The sequence below is a fragment of the Amblyomma maculatum genome, chromosome 1 (assembly GCF_055883805.1).
Source record: "Amblyomma maculatum isolate TAMU_Amacu chromosome 1, ASM5588380v1, whole genome shotgun sequence".
Taxonomy (NCBI): Eukaryota; Metazoa; Arthropoda; class Arachnida; order Ixodida; family Ixodidae; genus Amblyomma; species Amblyomma maculatum.
This window is the reverse complement of record NC_139344.1, coordinates 60529791-60550725: the sequence shown is the minus strand read 5'-3', so window position 1 is coordinate 60550725 and position 20935 is coordinate 60529791. Positions and strand designations below refer to the sequence as shown.

At 45.2% G+C, this 20935-nt stretch overlaps 1 protein-coding gene across 3 annotated transcripts in view; it reads left to right on the top strand.

The window, feature by feature from the left end:
- LOC146202543 (WD repeat-containing protein 47) overlaps window positions 1-20935 on the top strand; it is a 171944-nt gene that overhangs the window by 121732 nt on the left and 29277 nt on the right. For all 3 annotated transcript variants that reach the window (XM_084588212.1, XM_084588210.1, XM_084588211.1), the window contains exons 6-7: window positions 15100-15320; window positions 19693-19862. In XM_084588212.1, coding sequence (XP_084444338.1) covers window positions 15100-15320; window positions 19693-19862 — 391 coding nt within the window. The remainder of the gene's footprint in view (window positions 1-15099; window positions 15321-19692; window positions 19863-20935) is intronic.

Genomic DNA, 20935 nt, shown 5'->3' with positions numbered 1-20935 from the left:
CGCTTGGCTATCGTGAAGTGTCTGCTGTTCTGGGATGGTGGCTTTCGCACTGTGCTTGTTGTAGCTTGCACGTTCGGCAGCCACCTTCTGTCATGAGTGGTTTATTTACACTCCTGGCGCGGTGCTTGTTAGCGCACGCGCTCCCGATAAATGTTTTGCCGGGGGTGTGTTTGGCCTGTAACCGCAGATGGGCGAGGCGCGTAACTCGGGAGGCTGCGTTGTCTCTAAAGGAACTCGCACCTGGGGCTTCTGGGAGGGCTGTTGGTGCTTTTGGGACGGAGATACGTGTTTTACAGCGCGCTTAGGAAGAAGGGAAAGTGGGGGGGAGTTTCCTCTGCGAAACTGTTGCCACCGAAGACGTTTATTATATTTCTTTTCAGTGTTTTCTGCATGCTGGAGCCGGCGAAGAAGCGTCCGCGAAGAGAACACGAAGGTCGCTGGCTCTCGCATTTAATGATTCGCAACTGCACGTGTGATAACCGGGTTCGGATATCTGGAAGTTTTCTGTACGCGGCTAATGGTCTGTGATTACGCTGTAGAGAGATCGCTCGCAATAGACGGTTTGCTTTCTTTTTTTCTTTTCTTGTCCCGCGGGCAGGCTTGACTGACGCATGCATAAAAGCTGTATCAAGGTCTGCTGCGGCTATTTTAAGCCGCTAGAAGCGATGCGCGATGGCAATGCTTTCCGTCGTGCCAGTGGCGCGTTAGCGGTCCCTTTATACTGTGGATCAAAAGTATCGACAGTAAGAGCCGTGTTGACGATCTCAACATTAACTCGAGTACCGCGCATCGAACTATTTTGCCGTCGTCATAATCGACCCGCCCATGAGGGATACAGCCCTGCGGCGCTGAAACGACGCTCGTTAATTTGGATAGCTAAAATTTACATAACCGGCAATGAGCAGAAAATTTCGAGTTCCCTCGACGAGATTCTTCCTTTGCTGTATTTTTGAGTGCTGGACACCAGCGAGAGGCAGTGCTGAAATGAGTGATTTGCATTGCGGTTTTGCGCCTTCTGGTGTAATGGTAACCGGTTGACGCGCCTTAACCATTTGTCACACTGCGTGAGTGGCTGTGAACGAAATTACCTCTTCAGCTTGTGCTGCGTCGCAAGTCGTCTTTTGGTGTACACACAAGTATTTCGTCGGCATTGTTGCGGCAAAACACGATGCCCGTTTCGGTCGCAGTTTTGTTAAAAAATATATACGTTTGTGTGCATATATATAGCAGGAATTGGGGAGCTCTCCGTAGTTTGAAGGGATGCTTTCACTCAAAATGAGTGCCACGAAAGGGATGAGGAGAACAAAGAAAAAAAAAAAAATAACGGGGTTTTCGCCAACTTCCGCTCGTGGCGCGCACGTTGTTTTGTTGTTCTTTGCTGTGTCTGTTGACAATGCCTTCTCTGTGCAACCCACATAGACGTAACGAGTTTTCAGTCATTTCAGCGTTCTTCCGCGCATTGATGCGCACTAATGACATCGTTATAATAATGCGAGTCCACGTATCTTTGCTGTTTTCTACCTCTCGCGCAGAATTCCTTGAGTCGCATTATTGTTTTTAATGTACTACCTAAAGTGGCGGATGGGCTAGGCTTTTCGCAGAAATGACTCGTGGGTAATTGCTTTCCTCGGATTGTTACCTCACTGTCACGCAGGTTTCAATGGAAAAAGCGTCAGCTCTTGTTTATTGAAGCTAGCTAAAAAACCCAAATAAAGATAGTGGAGGTAGAGAGAGAGAAAGAGAGAGAGCGCTTCTTGACTGTATTTAGAGTTAGTTTTGAGAAGCACTCACATTTATGTTCTTGAGCCACCCCTCTGTCCACGGTTGCAATTTGAAGATGATCCAAAATGTAGTGGAACTCTCATCTGCAGAAAAGCTCCTGTTCAGTACGTGTCTGTCTTTCTCGGCAAATAAAGCGGTACCTGACTGCTCAGTTCAGTCGTTCAGTCGTGTCCGACTCTTCGTGACCCTATGGACCATGTCACGCCACGCTTTCCAGTCTCTCACTATCTTCCTAACATCGCATAACTTCATCTGCAGTGCCTCGAGGATGCCATCTAACCATCGCGTTCGCTGCCTACCCCTTCTCCGGCGACCCTCAACCTTTCCCAACATCAAATCTTTCTCCAGCGACTCATCTCTTCTCATCAGATGACAAAAGTAGCTGAGCTTTAACTTTAGAATTTGACCCTCCAATGAGCAGTCAGGGGTTATGGTCGACAATATCGACTGATTTGATCTTCTGGCAGTCAAAGGAACTCTCAAGAGTCTTCGCCAGCACCACAATTCAAACGCGTCAATTCTTCGGCGGTCAGCCTTTTTCACAGTCCAACTCTCGCATCCATACATCACAACTGGAAAGACCATAGCACGAGTTATACGGATCTTGGTTGGCAGACTAATGTCTCCGCTCTTTACTAGCCGGTCAAGGCTAACCATTGCTTTCTTTCCCAGAAGCAGGCGTCTCCTAATTTCATGGCTGCAGTCTCCTTCCGAGGTAATCTTGGAGCCCAAGAAGAGAAAATCTGTCACAGCTTCCACTTCTTGTCCATTGATGCTCCAGGACTTGATAGGGCAAGACGCCATGATCTTTGTCTTTTTAATGTTCAGTTTAAGCCCAAACTTCTCACTCTCTTCTTGTACGCGCATCAGAAGTGTCTTGAGTTCCCCTTCACTTTCTGCCATTAAAGTGGTATCATCCGCATATCTAAGGTTGTTGATACGTTTTCCAGCAATCTTCACTCCAGCTGAAGACTCGTCCAGACCGGCCTTCCTCATGATGCACTCTGCATATAGGTTAAATAGGCAGGGCGACAGTATGCAGCCTTGCCTCACTCCTTTCTCAATCGGAAACCAATCAGTAAGACCATGCCCAGTTCTGACTGTGGCCTCTTGTCCTTCATACAGGTTCCTGAGGAGACAGATGAGGTGAATTGGAACTCCCATCTCTTGGAGAGCTTGCCACAATCTGCTGTGATCTACGCAGTCAAACGCTTTCGCATAATCTATAAAGCAGAAGTAGATGGGTTTCTGGAACTCTCTTGCTTTTTCCATGATCCAGCAAAGGTTGGCAATTTGGTCTCCAGTTCCTCTGCCCTTGCGAAACCCAGCTTGCACGTCCGGAAGCTCCCGATCCACATACTGCTGCAGCCTTCCTTGGAGGATTTTCAACATCACCTTGCTAGCATGCGAAATAAGCGCGATCGTGCGGTAGTTGGAACAATCTTTGGCACTGCCTTTCTTTGGAATGGGGATGTAAACTGACCTCCTCCAATCCTGTGGCCACTGCAGGGTTGTCCAAATCTTCTGACATAATGTATGCAGAATGTTAACAGCGTCATGGTTGAGGTTTTGAAGCAACTCAGCTGGAATGCCATCAATTCCGCTAGCTTTGTTTTTAGCAAGGCTGGCTAAGGCCCATTCAACTTCACTCTTCAGGATGCCCGGCTCGAGATCAGTAATCACAACCGTCTTATGTTGGGTTTGCACATTCGGGTCCTTCTTGTACAGTTCTTCTGTGTATTCCTGCCACCTCTTCTTTATCTCTGAGGCTTCAGTGAGGTCCTTGCCTCGTTTGTCCTTTATCACGCCCAGCTTAGCACAGAAGCTTCCTTTGATATCTTTGATTGTCTTATACAGAGCTCTTGTGTTCCTTAATTGGCGGTTGTCCTCAATTGCTTGGCACTGTATGTTCAGGAAGGCATTCTTATCTCTCCTTGCTATTTTCTGAAAATCCGCATTGAGAACCTTGTATCTTTCTCTGTCCCCCATAACTTTTGCCATCCTCCTTTCCTCAGCTATTTACAAAGCCTTTTCAGATAACCAGTTTGCTTTCTTGCATTTCTTTTGCTTTGGAACTACCTTAGTAGCAACTTCTTGTATTATATCACGAACATCAGTCCACATCTCTTCGGGCTCTCTGTCTTCTAGATCTAATTCTTGAAATCGATTCCTCGCTTCCACAGCATATTCTAATGGAATTTGATCCAGATCATACGTGAAAGGCCTTCTAGTTTTCTGCGTTTTCCTCAATCGAAGCTTAATTTTGGCAACAAGAAGCTGATGATCGGTGCCACAATCGGCCCCAGGCCTTGTTTTTACTGCTTGTATGGCGCTTCTCCATCTCTGCCGGCAAAGAATATAATCGATCTGATTCCACAGACCGTCCGGTGAAGTCCATGTGTACAGGCGTCTCTTTTGCTGTTGAAAATGAGTATTCGCTATGGTCAGGTTGTTTTCTTGACAAAACTCTACTAGCCTCTGTCCAGCTTCATTTGGCTCGCCAAGACCGAACTTGCCTATAATTCCGGATATTTTTTCACTCTCGACCTTAGCATTCCAGTCTCCTATGAGAAAAACGACGTCTGATGATGGGGTGCGGTCTAAAAGGCATTGTAGGTCCGCATAAAATCTCTCAACGTCAGCTTCTTCAGCAGTAGTGGTTGGTGCATAGACTTGGATAACTGTTATGTTGAAAGGCTGACCTTGGATCCGAAGTGAAATCATTCGGTCGTTTTTGGGGTTGTACCCTAGCACTGCTTTGCCCATTCTTCTGTTTACTATGAGAACGACCCCATTCCTTCTCTTGGATTCATGCCCGCAATAAAAGACGTAATGGTCGCCGGAGTTAAATTCTCCCATTCCGGTCCACTTGAGCTCGCTGATACCAGCGGCCCAATTATCTGTGCTACGCTAGCGCGAATGTCCAGCATAGATATAGCGCATTACCTCATAATTACCTCATTTAGCTTCTTTTTTTCTTGTCTGCAGCTCTCTGCGCGAAACTTTCAACGCACTGTTCATTTTTGTCGCTGAGGTTACTCCGTTGGAAGGAATTTGGACTTCGTATCGAACAGTTCTTGTTATTAAGAAAGAGAGCGATTGCGCCATCTTGCACATCCTTTGCGGGTAGTCTGTTACTTTGTTTACAAGTGATTTATTGTTGTGAAGGCCCCCAGGCTAGCAGATTTTCCGTCATTTGTTAGCGTTACCATTGCGTAAGACTAAGTATACGGTTAGCGTGGTCATGCCTGCCGTCCGGGAGCGCGTTTGGCACAGCAGCCGTTGTCGCCTTTCATGCTGTTTTCACTTGGTGTATGTATGTATATAAGCGAAAGCCTCGATTCTTTGGCTGCTCTGTTAGGGCACTGCGCCCGACTCTGCGGCGGACGCGATGGTGCCCCAGCTCAGCTGCTGTGCTCCGGTGCCCTGCGGACACGGATGCGTCCTCTCGCTGAACCCTCCCCCCTTTTCCCCGCGCGCGGATGAAAAATTCCCACGCGTCTTTGCGAAGCTGTGCGGTGGAACATAAAAGGTGTTGCAATTTTTATCCGCTTAATTTTTCGGACTTCTTGTGTTTCGCTCGAATAGGCAGGCGACTGAAGCGGCTTCCATTGACTTGAGGAGCTCAATAGGAAGAAGCCTGCATACGTATGTAGCTGTCATGCGTGTTTTTTTATGGCGCTGGATGTGTCGTCCGGGTGGTCCGAAATTGCGTGGTAATAGGTCATGTGGACCCGGGGAGATTTGGAGAGGGCATTCTCGTGGACTTGAAGTTATCGTTGCCTCTTTTTCGCACATCATGGTGCAAAACGTCGAAGAGTTTTCTTGCTTCCTTCTTCTTCTTCTTTTTTTTTTTTCTGGGGGGTACCGACACTCAATTTTATGTGTGTGCTTTTGTACTCTTTATAGTGATGCGTAAGAAACTGCAATTAATGCTTGCCTCGCCACATGGTATTCGTCTGCGACCGCCGAACAATTTGTAATTGAATTTCTTCTCTCACGCTGTCTCGGTTTCATCAGCCGAACAATATGGCTATTGGTTATGCGTGGTATAAAAGCAAATGCAAGATTATCGCCGATAGGTAGTTTATTATTCTGACTATTTATTGGCGGAGCCTGTCGTGAGCGCAAAATCGGAAATTCAAAGGACGCATCAGCTATTACTTTGCACTTTATTTCGTGCCAGTCGTTACCAAACTTCGCCTGTGACGTCACAGACAGTTGGGCTGTTAAAACCCAAACAGCATGAGAGGACAAATTTTATACATAAACTGGCCACATCACGGGATTGTTGGTTTCTCTATATATAATAATGTCCAGCGCGTCGTTGTACAAAGAAAAAAGCACGCAAGCTAAACTATGGTGTATGTACTGCTTTAACGTTGGTAAACTGTGCATATGTGGAGTACGCGAAACGCCTTTATGAAAGTGGTTGGGAAATTTCACGACTCGATCTGCTTTCTTTTCTTCGCTATACTTCCGTAATCGGAGCGAACGGCACTCCGTTTAGCGTTTGTTCCCACGTCGCCGCTGGCATGCAGAAACCGAACCCGCGTCCTTGATTTTATCACCCGAACGCCGTAGCCAATGTGTGACTACGGGAAGGGGCAACCTGACCTCGCCGTACAACGGGGCGCAATTTCGCGTACAATAGGGGGGCCACGGAGGGCCCAAGGTAACGGAATACTTGAGACGATTGTTCCCCTTGTTTATCCTTGGATTTAACTAGCTTACGCATGAAATAACGCTGTGGCCCATGAGGAACGCCGTAGTGGATTCACTTTTATCTGCTCATCACAGACGTTCTCGTTACACGTTTTTTTTTTTTTTTTTTTGCTTTGTTTCGTTATTAGCATTTTGCATCCATTGGTATTCGTCGCCTCGAACGAACGCAATTAGCTCCCTGTCAAAACATTGATCAGAGGACAGAAGCTTCCCTCCCGCCCCTTTTGGAGTTTGTGCATCGAATAACCGTTATCCCTACTGCCTTCTGCAATAAGTATGTTTGCGGCACCTTTTAACTTTCGTTTACCAGCGTGCAGCGAAGCTGATGCTTGTTCTATATACTTGCCTGCTTACGTGCGAAGTGTTGTCTGGCTTTGCAAATATGTCTGTTAATCGAAAAAAAAAAAAAAAAAGAGGCAGCTTTCGCAGTCACCGTGGCATAATATGGACCCCTTGCAAAAATCGTTAAGGAGGCCTTACCACGCTGCTTCCAGCCCCAAACATTCATGGCGTCACTGGCCGCCAGAAAAACGGCTATATAGACCTGAAATCGCATGTTGCTTCTACGCAGATGCATGTAGTGGTGATCGGGCAATTGTGCGAAAATGTTTTGATGCATAAACCATATGAATTATGGCCATAATATAAAGTTTCAATACATTGTTGTCCCGCCATTAGTGGGGAATGCAGCATAGAGGTGAAGCCGACTTAACATTTATGAAAGGGGTCATTTCAAGAGTCATTTCTGGGCAAAACCGCAAACATGACGATTCCGAGACGCCTGATGCGCAAGCTTCATGGCATATATCCGCCTGCGTACGCAAGGTCCCGAGAATGTCTTCCAACCGCCTTTACTTTTGAAGCGTTAAAAAACTTGCGTTACTCGCGCTTCGTTTCTCATCCATGCACCAGCTGGAGCACAACGCTGATTTGACTTAATATTATTGTAACCATACAGCGTACATGGCGACTGATTTGACTGTACTCCGCCGCGGTGGCACAGTGGTTAGGGGTGCTTTTTGATACTGGTCAATGAAAGACCAGTCAATTGATAAAAGAAAAAAAAAATGATTGAAAGGCCAGTCAATTGATAAAAAAAAATAATGAAAGCATCGTTGTCAGGCAAAAGCATTCATTAATTTTTTTTTATCAATTGACTGGCCTTTCAATATTTTTTTTTTTATCAACTGTGACTGGTCTTTCATTGGCGAAAAGCAAGGCGTCCGTATGTTGTGCGATGCCAGAGCACGCTAAAGAACCTGAGGTGGTCGAAACTTCTGGACCGCTCGACTACGTAGTCCCTCATAGCCGGAGTCGCTGTGGGTCGTTAAATCCCATAAAGCAAACCAAACTAATTTGACTGTAGTCGGATGTAATTCAAGAATGCAGCAACAAGTGCCCCTCAAATTCGCTAGCGATGTCAGTGCACGTTAAAGAACCCCAGGTGGTCGAAATTTCCGGAGTCCTCCACTACGACGTCTCTCATAGCCTGAGTTGCTTTGGAACGCTAAACCCCACAAACCATCAAGTCCGGTTGCCCAGCCAATGGCGTCGAGCTTTTCTCATGACGTCATGATTAATACCCCGCGACCGTGACATCGCAGGGTGTGGCACTGTGGCTGATTAAAATGGGATTCACTGCGATTAGCCGCGGCGAACTCTACCGACGCATTGGTTGAAGGGCCTTTCTTGAAGAGCATCTGCTGCTTCGTTCTGAGCTGCATCCGACTATAGCGTACTCCATTTTCGTGCCTGTGGCCGCTTGCTGCAGTGTGTACCGCCACTGTAACACGACAGGGCTCTGACCTCAGGTAGGCACGTAAATTCACTCCTTCGAATGAAGAAAATGAACTGCAGCGGAGCACTTGCGGTTGGAGTTGTGGTGACCCATGGATCGAAACAGGAGCGCAGTCGAGTCGGTTTACGGGCAAAGTGCCTAGGGTTACCAAGATAGTCTGGCGTGCCTCGCTTTGCGCAGCAAATTGGGAATACTGAACAAGTCGGTAATTTCGAAGGCGTGAGATTAAGGCTTCAGGTTAGCTGTCGAGCGAAGCTGTACCGTCTTTGTAAAAATAGAGGGAGAAAAGCAGGAGCTGCCATGGTTGTGGTGATTGTGCGTCTCTGTTTCTATATGAATCGTTTATCCTTTTGCACAACGTGTGCTCGGTACGACGCGGAACTCAATGAGTGAACTGCTCTCCGTAGTTTTCGCTCTAAATTCGGAGTAGGAGTCATGGGTTAGTATTTTTTTTTCTTGCTGCCTCGCGAAGCGTGCCTTTTGTGCCTCGATGCCTGAACATTGGTGAGTGCGCCGTGAACGTTACGAATTTCTAAGGTGGTTCCTGGTACATTTTTTTTTGTTAGTGTCGTAAGTTTACTTGTATTCTTGAACTGCTTTATTTAGTTACCTTCTTCACCTTTGAATTATACAGAAATTTTCTAGCAGCTGTTCTGCCAGAAATTATCTGTTCTGCAATGTTTTCAGTTTCTAAATTTTCTGTGATTTTAGTTTTTTTCTGTTTACAGCCGATTGAAAATTTTTGCAAATTCACAAAAATTTTCAGCTTTTTGTTCATTTTTCTGTTTTTTGTTTCTATCGCAGTGAAAAAAAAAATGATGCAAATATATATTTTTTACTCTTTCATGTCCCGTTTTCTGCCTGTAACACCAATAAAATTGCGTTAAGCGCCAATTTCTTCAATGAACACATTTTAGAGGCAAAAGCCTATCTCATGAATATATCTCGACGCTGTCAATACCAGATGGCACGCATACAGTTGGCCGCGCAACAGCCGCTGTCTAGCCACCGAAATGAAGCAAGTGGAAAATGCGTATCAGATACCACTGTAGCAGGGAGCCAACCAACAGCGGACCTCAATGTGGCGCCTCTAGTTATCTTCTCTCGAATTGAAATTGCAACGCAGCCGATCGTCTGACAGCGTCTTCGGGGTTGTCATACCATTTTGCTTTCTATTCAGAATTTACCTGCTATTCAAGCAAAAATCAGTTTTGCGGTAGAATATAGAACAGACGACAAAGATATATCTAATTGTTTGCCTTCCAGTCAAGGTTTTGGCTAGAAAACAGAAAATCACTGTTATTTTTCGTGATCGTATTTCGGTCAATGAAGTATAACAGATTTTATTTAAAAATGCCTGTAATTTCACACACATTTTTTTACACTGAGTTTATCTTCACGCTTCCGCAATGCCGAGCCAAGGTTGCAAAGTTTTGCGCTTGCTTGATCTGGTCCTAATTGCTCGACCCGCGGGGTACAAGCCCGCGCATCGTCATCACTACTTGTCCTTGGAGCTCTGTGAAGAAGCTCGTTTTCTCGCTTTGAATTACCGCTTTTATATTGGCAGGTAAATCATTTTCCTTACGTACGGCTAGGGAAGGGGGAAAAAAAGGGGGGGGGGGGGCTACCACTGCCACCGGTCTCTACCTTCTTGTAGGAGATCGTAGTTCTGCACGGTTAGACCTGACAAATTAACGATGTGAAGGCCGATTGCCGTTGGGACCACCTAAAAGTAACTAGAAGGACAGCAGCTGACACTGTGGGCGCGGAGTTTACCATATATCTGGTGTGGCGGTATTAACAAACGGATGTGAACCTCTTGCCGCGTTCCTTCCGGAACAAGCTACTTTTATAGCCTGTAGGGCTGTGTGTTCGCGTTAACGTAATCGAAGCCTCTACCCAGCCGTGATGCGACCTGCATGCGAATGTATCATCACCTGCTAAACTGGTTTGGCGAGAGGGTGCTGAAATTCTTTGGCACTTTTGAAATTTTCGCTCTGGGTAGACAGTGTTCGAGTAGTCCTGGCCTCCGAAAGTAGTGTGCGATATGTCATTGATATCTTGTTCACGTATATACGCGACGTATTGTCGGCGCGAAATGGAGCTATAGATCGATAAAGCGGCGCAGCAGCCCGCATTGCCTGCGCATTTTTCGGCTGCGATAAGTTATAGCTTAATGACGCGTGCTAATAATCGGTTAGGCGTTAATACGTTACCGCGTGATCGCGGAGCCGTAGTTGTTTCTCTTGTCGCATCTCACGGTGATCACGTTTCATTCTGTACGCCAGTAACGCCAACTGCCTTTGAGCGCGAAGAAAGTTCATGTTCTGCAGTCTTTCAGTCTCGCTTCACTTTATTCCGCTCCTTCGTCATCTTTCTTCCGTCTATACAGCGACCGATGCAGTAATTTACATGCCTCCGTAGCGGCCCACCACCTCGTAAAGGTTGCTCACAGTCGTTTCGGACTTTTTTTTTTTTTTCTTTTTCGTTTGACTGCTGACGTCGCAGAAGTAGTTTGATAGCTTTTTTATTATTTAAGTGCCCGCAGAGTAAAATACTTAATGGAAGGGAGAGTTTAACTATGACTTCAATAACAGCGCAGGTAGAGAGAAGGGACGAGAAGGCACAGCGCTCTATTCTCTTGTGCCTTCTCGTCCCTTCTTTCTACCTGCGCTGTTATTGAAGTCATGATTAACCAACTAGCCCAACGAGCATCAATCTTAGATTAACTATATATGCTTGGCAAAGGAGAGAAACGAAAAAATAAAAGTTGCAGTGACCCGCTGCATATGACCCGCCTTTACATTCTTCGTAAATTTTCAGTTTTGGTGAACGAGCCACGAAAGGAATCATAACGTAGCCCCCCCCCCCCCCCCCCCCCCTTTTTTTTTCGTGCCTTTAGCGAGGCCATCACGGAAACCGACATGGACAGCAAAGTGTGTTGGCCCAATATTGGCATTGCATTGGTTATGTCCGGTTCAACACAGGGCCAATGCATCGCCAACGCAGTATCACTATTGGACCGAATAACCTGTGCCACCTGGGAAGGGATAAGAGTTAGAGCCCGCAAGCATGCTGTGCCGAGAAATCCCGCAAGATGGCGTCTGAACTAGTCCCCATAAACTTCTTGGATCAGTTTTAAAAAAACATAATAATAATAATAATAATAATAATAATAATAATAATAATAATAATAATAATAATAATAATAATAATAATAATAATAATAATAATTTGTTCACAGGAGAGGAAACGCGCAATATCTGTCAAACTTGTGTCTGTGGACACCTGAACCGCACCGTAAGGGAAGGGAGAAAGGTGGAAGTGAAAGCGGAAAGAGAGGAGGTGCCGTAGTGGATGGTTACGGAGTAATTTCGACCCCCCGGGGACCTTGAACGTGCACTGACGCCGCACAGCGCACAGACGCCTCTCTGTTCGCCTCCATCGAAACACAGCCGCCGGTGCTTGGGATCGAACCCGGGTACTCCGGCACAGTCGGGCATCTTAGCCACTGCACCACCGCGGCGGGGCAGTTTGAAAAGCCTGTGTAATACTCTAGGACCCCACAGAAGCTGGAGGGTAGCCTGGGGCAACCACGATTTGGGCGTCTGAATTGAGACATTTCTCCAGTCCTGCTCCTTGTCCAAAATCTGGAGTTAGGCGCATCGAGCGGCTTTTCGATAAACCTTGCCATGTCCCGGTGTATGCTGTTCAGCGTTTTCCGCTCCGCCTGTCCCGAGGATGGTTGGATGCAATCCCGTGCAAGCTGTTCGCGGTCAATCCGAATGCGACATAGGCGCGCGCGGGTGCTCCCTGTGGCGGATATGCGACCCACATATTTCTCTCTGGGGCGGCCGCGAAGCGTGACGCCTGCTCCGGGCCCTGGCCTGCGCCGGCAGCGAGCGTCTCGCTCCGGAGTCAGGCGGTGATTAGAATAGAATCGGATCGGAAGTCGCGGTGGTTCGTGCACGAACGCGGCCTCACAGGGCGTGCACTGCGCGGCTGAATATTCACGAGCGGCGACGAGCGCCCTTGACAGTCGTGGCTCGCCGGAAGGTGCCACTGCAGTAGGTTAACGTGCATCGTGTGGGCGCTGCTGCCTCGCCTGGGCTGGCGCGACCGGAGGTATTATTACGATTGGGTTTGCCCGTTGCTTGGAAGGGGGTGGGGGAGGGTTGTCTCTGTCGGCGACACTTGTGCGCGCCATTACTTTTGTTGGAATCCGACGGGTTGCAGACCGCTAGCTAAGCGGCCATTAGTGTAGCCATGCAACTGTGCTTACTCCTGTGCCTAGCCCTGCTGCATGTTCTTTTCCTGGAGTGCCGTTTTTTTGCAGTTCTATCGGGGAGGAAAAATATTGATTTCATATAGCTTCGTGGAAGCGAGTTACATCCCTTTCGCGCATTTCATATCGTGCGGGTGTTTTGATGCAGCTTCACTCGTTGAACTGAGAGCCCTTCGTCTGTGTTATAGTGCCTAGAATATATCAAAATAATCATACGCCTTTAACGCCCGAATTTTTTGACAACATGGTTTTGGACACCGCATCTCAATACATGACTTTAGTGCTTAGTAATCCATGTTTTAAGAATGCCGAAGAAGCAGTTCCCCCGAGAGAGCCACTCAGTTTAGATGGGCAACTTCACAGCGGCAGACGCAATGCGTATATTTTGCTTTCAGTACCGCAAATGCCTCGCACGAAGGATGCGGGTTGTTATCGGGAGCACTTACCATCGGTATCAAGGCTTTTATGAAAGGCGGTCAGACCAAATAAACTGCATACTGCTATTATTGTCATGTTTAGGAAGCCATGCTCCAGTGGTGAATGGCCCTCTTCTTTGGATGGAAATTTTGTTTATTCATAACTTTCGCAAGGGATGTTAACACTCAAAGCATGCGGCTGTTCGATGGACTTTCAGGGTTAGGTTCCAGATATACTCTTTTTAATTATTGAAAAACTGTTCTTTACGTTAGTGCACAATTAAAAAGCAAAACAAAATGTCATTCTTTGATGCGCTTTATTTACAACAGTTCGTGCAATGGCTAAACTTGTTTCAGGGAAGCGGGGAAGGATAAGGGTCACTTGCGAGAAAGAGGATGAGCGGCATGCATTAAGTACAGCTGAGCATGAGTATATCTAACTATGGCTTACATTGAAAAATCAGGATATCCCTTTGAAAGCTGCGTGGGAAAGTAGTGCGCTGCTGTTCGCGTTTTTGGAACTCTCGGCTGGCGGAACATTTGACTGCTGTTAAAACTCGATTTAACGAAATTGAGGGTAGCCACGAATTATTTCCTTACATCGAGAACTTCGTTAAATTAAGTGGCGTATTTCATGGTCACTTAGTTCGATATATTCAATTATACGGAGTAGCAGCATTGAGAAAGCTACCGCGGCATCATTTTGAGAAAGCGTAATTGCTCCGAAAATGAAATTACGGCCCGCGGAAACGGCCAACGCCACTAGAGCGTATGAAGAGAAACAAGAAATAACAGAAGTTATTACCTCGTCAAGGAGAGCTCCAGGGGACTGCAAATTGATGTCTCAGCAATGAAGTCGGCGATCCATGCTTGCGTCCGTCCAGCACGTCTTTGGTCCCCTCGTGTGTTCCAGCAAACTGGACAAAGGCGTTCTGCAATTTTGCCGTTGGCTCGTGATAAATTAATTTTTGGGCGTCCTCTACAAAACAGGCAAAAAATTAACTTTTTCGCCTTCATATTTAGAAAAAAAAAAAGTTAATTAAATCGGGACAGATCACAAAATTAGTTTCGCTATTTCGAGTTTGACTCCTATAGGGTCCAATGGGCCGAGGGGGAAGTGGGATATCTTCGTTAAATCGGGTTTCGTCAAATCGAGTTGAGTCTATATTGAACGGAGTTCCGCACGTTCCTGCGAGTGGCGCTTGGGCGCTCTTCGGTCGCTTTTCGCGCGCGGAGACCGGTCGGCTGTACGGCCCTGAGCACCTGCTGGCAGCGCTAGCGCTGTGAAATGTTGTGGCGAGGTGACCGTGGGTACTTGAGGCTGGCCTCCGGACTCTTAATACTTATTTCCCACGTCGTGGCACTGTCACGCGGTGAAGCCAACCTGATTCGTAGCGGCGGTTCTTTCGCTGCCGCGGCGTTGCGGAAATCAGTTCCACTTAATGAGATATTTTTTTTTTAAGTGTACTGGTAGCAGTATCAGACATATTATGAAGCTATTCAGTTCCAGAACATCGTCCGCTGCGGCTTCGATTCTAACCGCGACACCAGCAATTGGTGCGCTACTAGCGTGTGTGAAGCGTATTCTGGTTTCTATAGGTTACAGGAGAAAGAAAGCATTACTTTTTCATACAGTTGGAGAGTCTACTAATTCATATATTTACAGCACGGATTCACCAAAATTTTGACAGAAGTCTGCATGTACAGTTGGGAACCAATAGGCACTGCATTATATGAATGAAAATGAAAATGAATTCAGTCCAGCTTGAGGTTTCGGCAAGAGTCTTTCATTTTTCAAGGCACTTTATAGTCACTTGTGTTTGAAATTTCAGCTGCAAATCTTTTGCAGCAGTCCAAGAGTTGCAGGTGTGAAGGCAAATGCAAGTACTATGGCCATGCGTGTTATAGCCAGTGTCCTTATTCATCTCCTCCTAACTTTGGTCACTGTCTCAAAGCAATCAATCGCTGTTAAATTCATTTGTTCTTTCGGCTTCCCCATGATACATCAGTGGTACGAGGCTGGTCTTGTCGTTACACTTCACTTTGCATTATGCCTCTGTTCTCATGCCCTCTCCCCCTTTCTTTGCTCACAGTACTCTGCAAACCATGGGAGCCCCAGCCAACAGCAGCAGCAAGAACAGGCCGCACATGCGACTGACGAATCGCGGAAGCCGAAGTTCGTGCAGGTCACCAGCCTGGAGGATGCCCAGGTGGTTCGTGCCTGCGACTTCCACCCTAGTGGGCAGTTCTATGCAGTTGGCTCCAACTCTAAGACGCTGCGCATCTGCGGCTACCCAACCATAACGGACCTCAGGTATGTCTCCCAAGTAGTTAGCGGGCTTTGATGTTCAGTAGCTCTGATGCCAAATTTAGTAGCAAGTTTGATCATGGCCTTTGTTGCACGGGATATGGTGGGGAAATTCAAAAACACCCATGTGCTGGGTAATTTCAGTGCATATTAAGGAATCCCAGTTGGTCTAACTTAAACCGGAGTACTCCACTCTGGCGTACTTCATAACCCATGTGTCACTTTAGAACGTTGAACCCTACAGTTTATAATTTACAATTTAGTTGGCTAGCTGAAGCGTGCCTTCTGTATGGTCATCATGTGTGTATGTACTTGTCTGCTGTGGTTTTTCTATTTTTACCTAGACATTGTAGAGGTGCCGTACCTCTCTGTAGACGGTGTTGAGGCAACCATTCAGTGCACAGGGCTCCAGACGTCAGCGGACCACATCACACGCTCGTTGGGTGTCTGTTCGTGTGTTTATTATTATTTTGTTTTTGTAATGAGGTTCCGAATACCTTACCATACACTTACCATAAATGTGTGCCTCCGTGAGAATAGTTTGTTAAAGTTCCCCAATAACTGCTTCCTAGAAACGCACTGTGCAATGCGTGCAAGATGGGTGGAGCAGAGTGGCGATCAAAGCTAAGGAAGGAGACCGACATACTCCCCCGTGCTAGTTTAGGACAACAAACTGTGCGGAGTCGAAGGGCAGCCCAGCTCAGTGTATGTTGTGCTGCTGTCATCATTTTATTTGCATTGTACCGTTTACTTCCTTTAATCAAGTCGTACAATTAAGTCTGTTTTTTCAGTTTAATCCGGTCCAGTCAGTGAGGTTTAGTCAATGAAGTAAGGAGACGGGACCTACTAAGACCAAAAAAAAGAAACAACACAAGCCGCTACTATCAAAGAAGAAGAATGCAAATTAAGAATTTTACTTTATGGTTTTTAAGACTCTACGACAATGTGCTACTGAGCACAAGTGCATAGGTATAGTATAGTCCCCACTGGGAAGGTAGCATTTTTACAGAGGGAAAATGCAGGAAGTTCCGACAATGAGTTCTTTCCATACAACCCCAAGTAGTAGAAATCATACTTTGAAGAAATGTCTGCTGCAGTGTGCCTTGAAGCCTGGGTGCAAGTTTGTTACGTAAAAACTCATTTGAAAATTTACTGGATTCTCCAGTGTTTTGTTTTACTACTTGTTGCCTTTGGGGGAACCAGTAAGACATGTAGTAATTGAAAATGCAGGAATTCGTATATGTGAGCGCACTCTGTTCCTATTAGTGGGCAGACTGCTTCTAAGGTGGGGCCAGCGGTCAAGGTTTCCAAGAAATAAAGTTGTCATTATTGTACATTGATTTTGTGTAATGCTGTAGCTGCCAGTAAGAGACAAAGATAACACAAAATGCAGAAATGCATTGATTTCATATACACTAGTGCATGTGCTAAATAAAAATTGTTGTAAAATATATCCAGAAAATCTGGTATAGTTTTATTGCGTACGTGCTGTGCAAAAACTGCATGCCCATAGCCATTGTGTTTAGTGAATTTAAGTTGGGCATGGGAGGGGGGGGGGGGTTTCAAAGAAATATTTTTAATTTCTTGTGCAATTTGCATAAAACCTTTCGAGCTTATTGGAAATGTTGTGACTACTCTTACAAAATAATTTCTTGGTTGCATCTCGAGAAAATGTTTTTCGGCAATATACTTTTTACTTAGTGCTTGTGAAAAGCAAGCAGAGTTAAAAGTGCAGAAGAAAGCTCGTCCAGCATCAAAGCATTCTTAGGCTTATTATTATTTTTTTTTTCTTGTCACATGACACAAATTTGAAGTTTCGAGTTTTAGAGATGAAGTCAGAGGCAGACTGAGGAAAAAAAAATTTCGTACAAGAAGTTGAGAACTAATGACTAGGAAAAATCTTATGGCCTGTAATATAGTTCCAAGAGTGCAAAGAGATAGATGGGGTCAAGGTAGATAACAAAATCATAAAAAAATCTGCTTGAACAGATGATCACCGAGTCGGAGAAAAAGGCCGATTATTTGAATGTTTCCCCTGATATGTGTAGCCAGCACACATTGCAAGACAATTTATTTAGAATGCTTGTCGGTATATTTCAGCACTCAAACTGCGGGACAGCATAGAAAATGAAGCATATGAGTATACAGAAATATAGAAAAAATAAATTCTTGTGGGGCCATTTTTCACGATTTCACAAATTATGTACATAGCTTCTTTTTGCTATAGTTTTGGCATATCACTTGAGATTTCAAAAAGTATAGTAGAAAAAGCTGAAATAAGTTACAAGTGAATTTCAGTGGACCAAGCCCCATTTTATGAGATAAATTGAAAATGTATACCCTTTGTCAAAAGTTTAGAGCCCAGGGGGTCTACTTCTAAGCACTATGTGGCTTGTAATGCATTCCCAGGTTTCCAAACTTGCTCTAGAGAAGATTTTTCGTCCTGCCCTCTTCAGTGGCTAGGACTTTCACGATTGTTAATGAAGTCATAATATATGGCTTAAAAGCAAACCCTCTGGGCTCTAAACTTTTGGCAAAACCTGTACATCTTCAGCATCTCACATAATCAATTCTTGAGCATGAGTTTAATTAGTGTTTGAAATTGCATATATATTTTTGTTCAGCAATTTTGCTTTGCTGTCATTTCAATACTTCCAGCTCACCTTGCTTGTGGTCTTTGAATTAATGCGTAACTTGCCACTTGTCTGGCCGCTTCCATATAGCTTGGCTTGTGTCATTCTGAAATTTCAAATTTTAGCCTTTTGATTAGACCTGACTTGTTTGTTAAGGTGGAGTGTTACAGTTATAATACTGTAGTTAGGAGTATAAGTACTAATAAGTAATATTAGTTATATAATTTAATTACTTTTTAAAAGTAATTTTGCCATGTATGACTGTGATGTTGAGCCATTATGGTTCACTAGGCCGAATGCCGTGGCCAGATGCTCAAAGGTGGCATAGCAGCAGACTACAGTAACGACTGCTGAACTTTTTATTTCAGTTATTTCTATTCTTTTCTTAAGGACAGACAGCTGTCCTGCCCCCCACCCCCTATCAGCTTTGTATCTTGTTACACAGACCTAGGGTGTCAGTCTAGGGCTGGAAGAGAAATTCTAATCTGTTGCAAAGTGAAGGCAACAGTGCAGTTACCGATTAGTGAAGGCATCAAACGAAATTTTGGCTAAGAATTGCCAACTGCAAAATAATGGTTGCATGGTTGCAGCTGCCATGACTATTGCTTTGGGCAGTGATAACTTGCTCACACATCATGCATAGTTATGTTTAAGCCCAATCACTATTTAAACTCAGTGGTAATAACTTGGTCATGAAAAAAAAAAAAAAGAAAGCAAAGGGAGCAAAATAGGTGGTCACAAAAGAAAAGATTCCAGGTGCTATCCAGGTGTTCTGCTTTGTGGCTGTTACTGTCTTTGGCCCCTGCCTGATTATTCTTTGTGGTGGTAGGTTAATTAAGGTGAAGTGCTGGAAACGGGGAACCATTAGGGAGTATCAGGGAGATTAAAAGGCTGGGACAAATTTGTGGAGAGGCTGCAGTAGGCACAGCCTTTCCTAGTGAGAAATTTTACAAATGGCTCTTGTTCACTCTGCTCTTGTTCTGCCATGTTCAAAGGAGAGGTATGCGCCATCACAAAAAGATATTGCTCAGTGACCCCAAAGGCACCTTAATATGTAGTATGTTCAAAGGAGAGGTATGTGCCATATCAAAAAGATATTGCTCAGTGACCCCAAAGGCACTTTAATACGTAGTAGCAACTCTACGTTTCATATGTTGTGCCTGAATAGCATTCCTTATATTTGGGGACAATTTTCTGCAGCTGTGCAGCGAAACTTACTGAGCTGAAAAACACCAGCTCATTCCACAGCAGAATATGGTTCTTCCAGGAATATTGCAGGTCTTGCTGTGGAGTATTATACCCTTATGGAATTATTAACATTATTATGTCATCAAGGTTATACTATAATACCAGCCAGTAAAGCGAGTAAACAATTCGTGCGGATGCCAACTTAGGCCTCCAGTGGCATAAAGAAACACATTTCTGCATAGTATGTGGCAGCTCAAAAACTATTAATTAAACCTCAAGGCAGAACTGAAATCGAAGCCATAACATATTCCTAACTACTTGGTACAGTAACACTGCAAGGAAAGCTCTGCCCCTGTAGCCTTGGCTGCACAACCGCAGAAAGTTGCCCCCGTGTGTAGTCTGGGTAGCCTTTCCTTGTGATGGCTTACAAAAGTTGCACGCTAAATGTTCTGCACATTTTCGTGAAACACGCTATTTGACTTGTGGGTCATGCGTTTACGCACACACAGGTTTACGTAAGCAGACACAGCAGTTCATATGTTTTGCGTGCCTCTCAGGGAGGGCGATGTGGCCCACCAGCCCACTGTGCTGTTCAAGCGGCTGAAGCACCACAAGGGTTCCATCTACTGTCTGGCCTGGAACCAGACCGGGGACCTCCTGGCCACTGGCTCCAATGACAAGACAATCAAGCTCATGCGCTTCAAGTCTGAGACCTGCGCTCTTGATAGTAAGCTTGCCAGGCACTTTTTTTTTATTTCAAACTCTGCTGGTAAACTTTGTGCCGTTCCCCTTGCGCTGTGTGCTATGCTCTTATCATCACATCTCTTGTCTATTGCTATTCCTTGAGTGAGCGGTATTGCCATATCGCGCATGGTCTGGCTAGCGGGCCTGCTTCTTAATGTTGGGGCATCGTTCGTGTGAGACTTGGCATTTAGATAAGCAGCAGTAAGTAATATCAGTCATAAATACGAAGCTATCTATGAGTTTGGGGCAACTATATTCAAAATAAACGTTCATTGATATGAATGCGCATGGATTTGCTAGCTCGCGAGTGATAACTCCGTCAGTATTGCCGCATGTACCAAACATGCCGCATTAAAGAGTGACAAACTCTTTAAGCGGCAATTTTTACGATATACACCTTTTATTTTATAGCATGTCTCATTGCGGCGATTGAGTGTAAATATTGTTTAAGTGCTCATATATCGAGTATATAACAGCCTGTTTGTCTTCAGCGTATATGATGAGGCAGTATAAGAGGCAAATGTATGCTACTGTTCAAAACAGTAGCGAAACGGCCATTTGAGCCTAATAGAACAGTCGACATTAACACCCGATGTGTATTCTTTGCATTACCGAAAGAAAAGCGCACATTGAAGTAGGGAGAAGACATCTGCAAAGAAATGACTGCGTTTGTTCAGACCCATTGCTCACCCCGTCCGAAAAATTAAAATACAACTGAAAAGTTAGCGCATTTCAAATATATCGCCCCCATTGCTCACCCCGTCGAGAAAATGAAAATACATCTGAAAAATGTGCGCATTTCATATCGTTATGTCGACGTGGAATGGCCAGAAAGACATGCTTACAAATCTTATCTTTTGTTTTCTTTTTCTTTTTTTCAATTAGTCTCATGGTGTTGAATCAGAATAAAGTAAATTTAAACGACAGCCGTAATAAACAGCTGCACGTGAAGAAATATAGGCAGTTATTAATGAGAGAAAGGGCTCTCTCTTTTACACAGCCTCCTTAAAGGTCCACGGAAACGGCCCCCAAGAAGCCACTGATAAACGTGTTCAG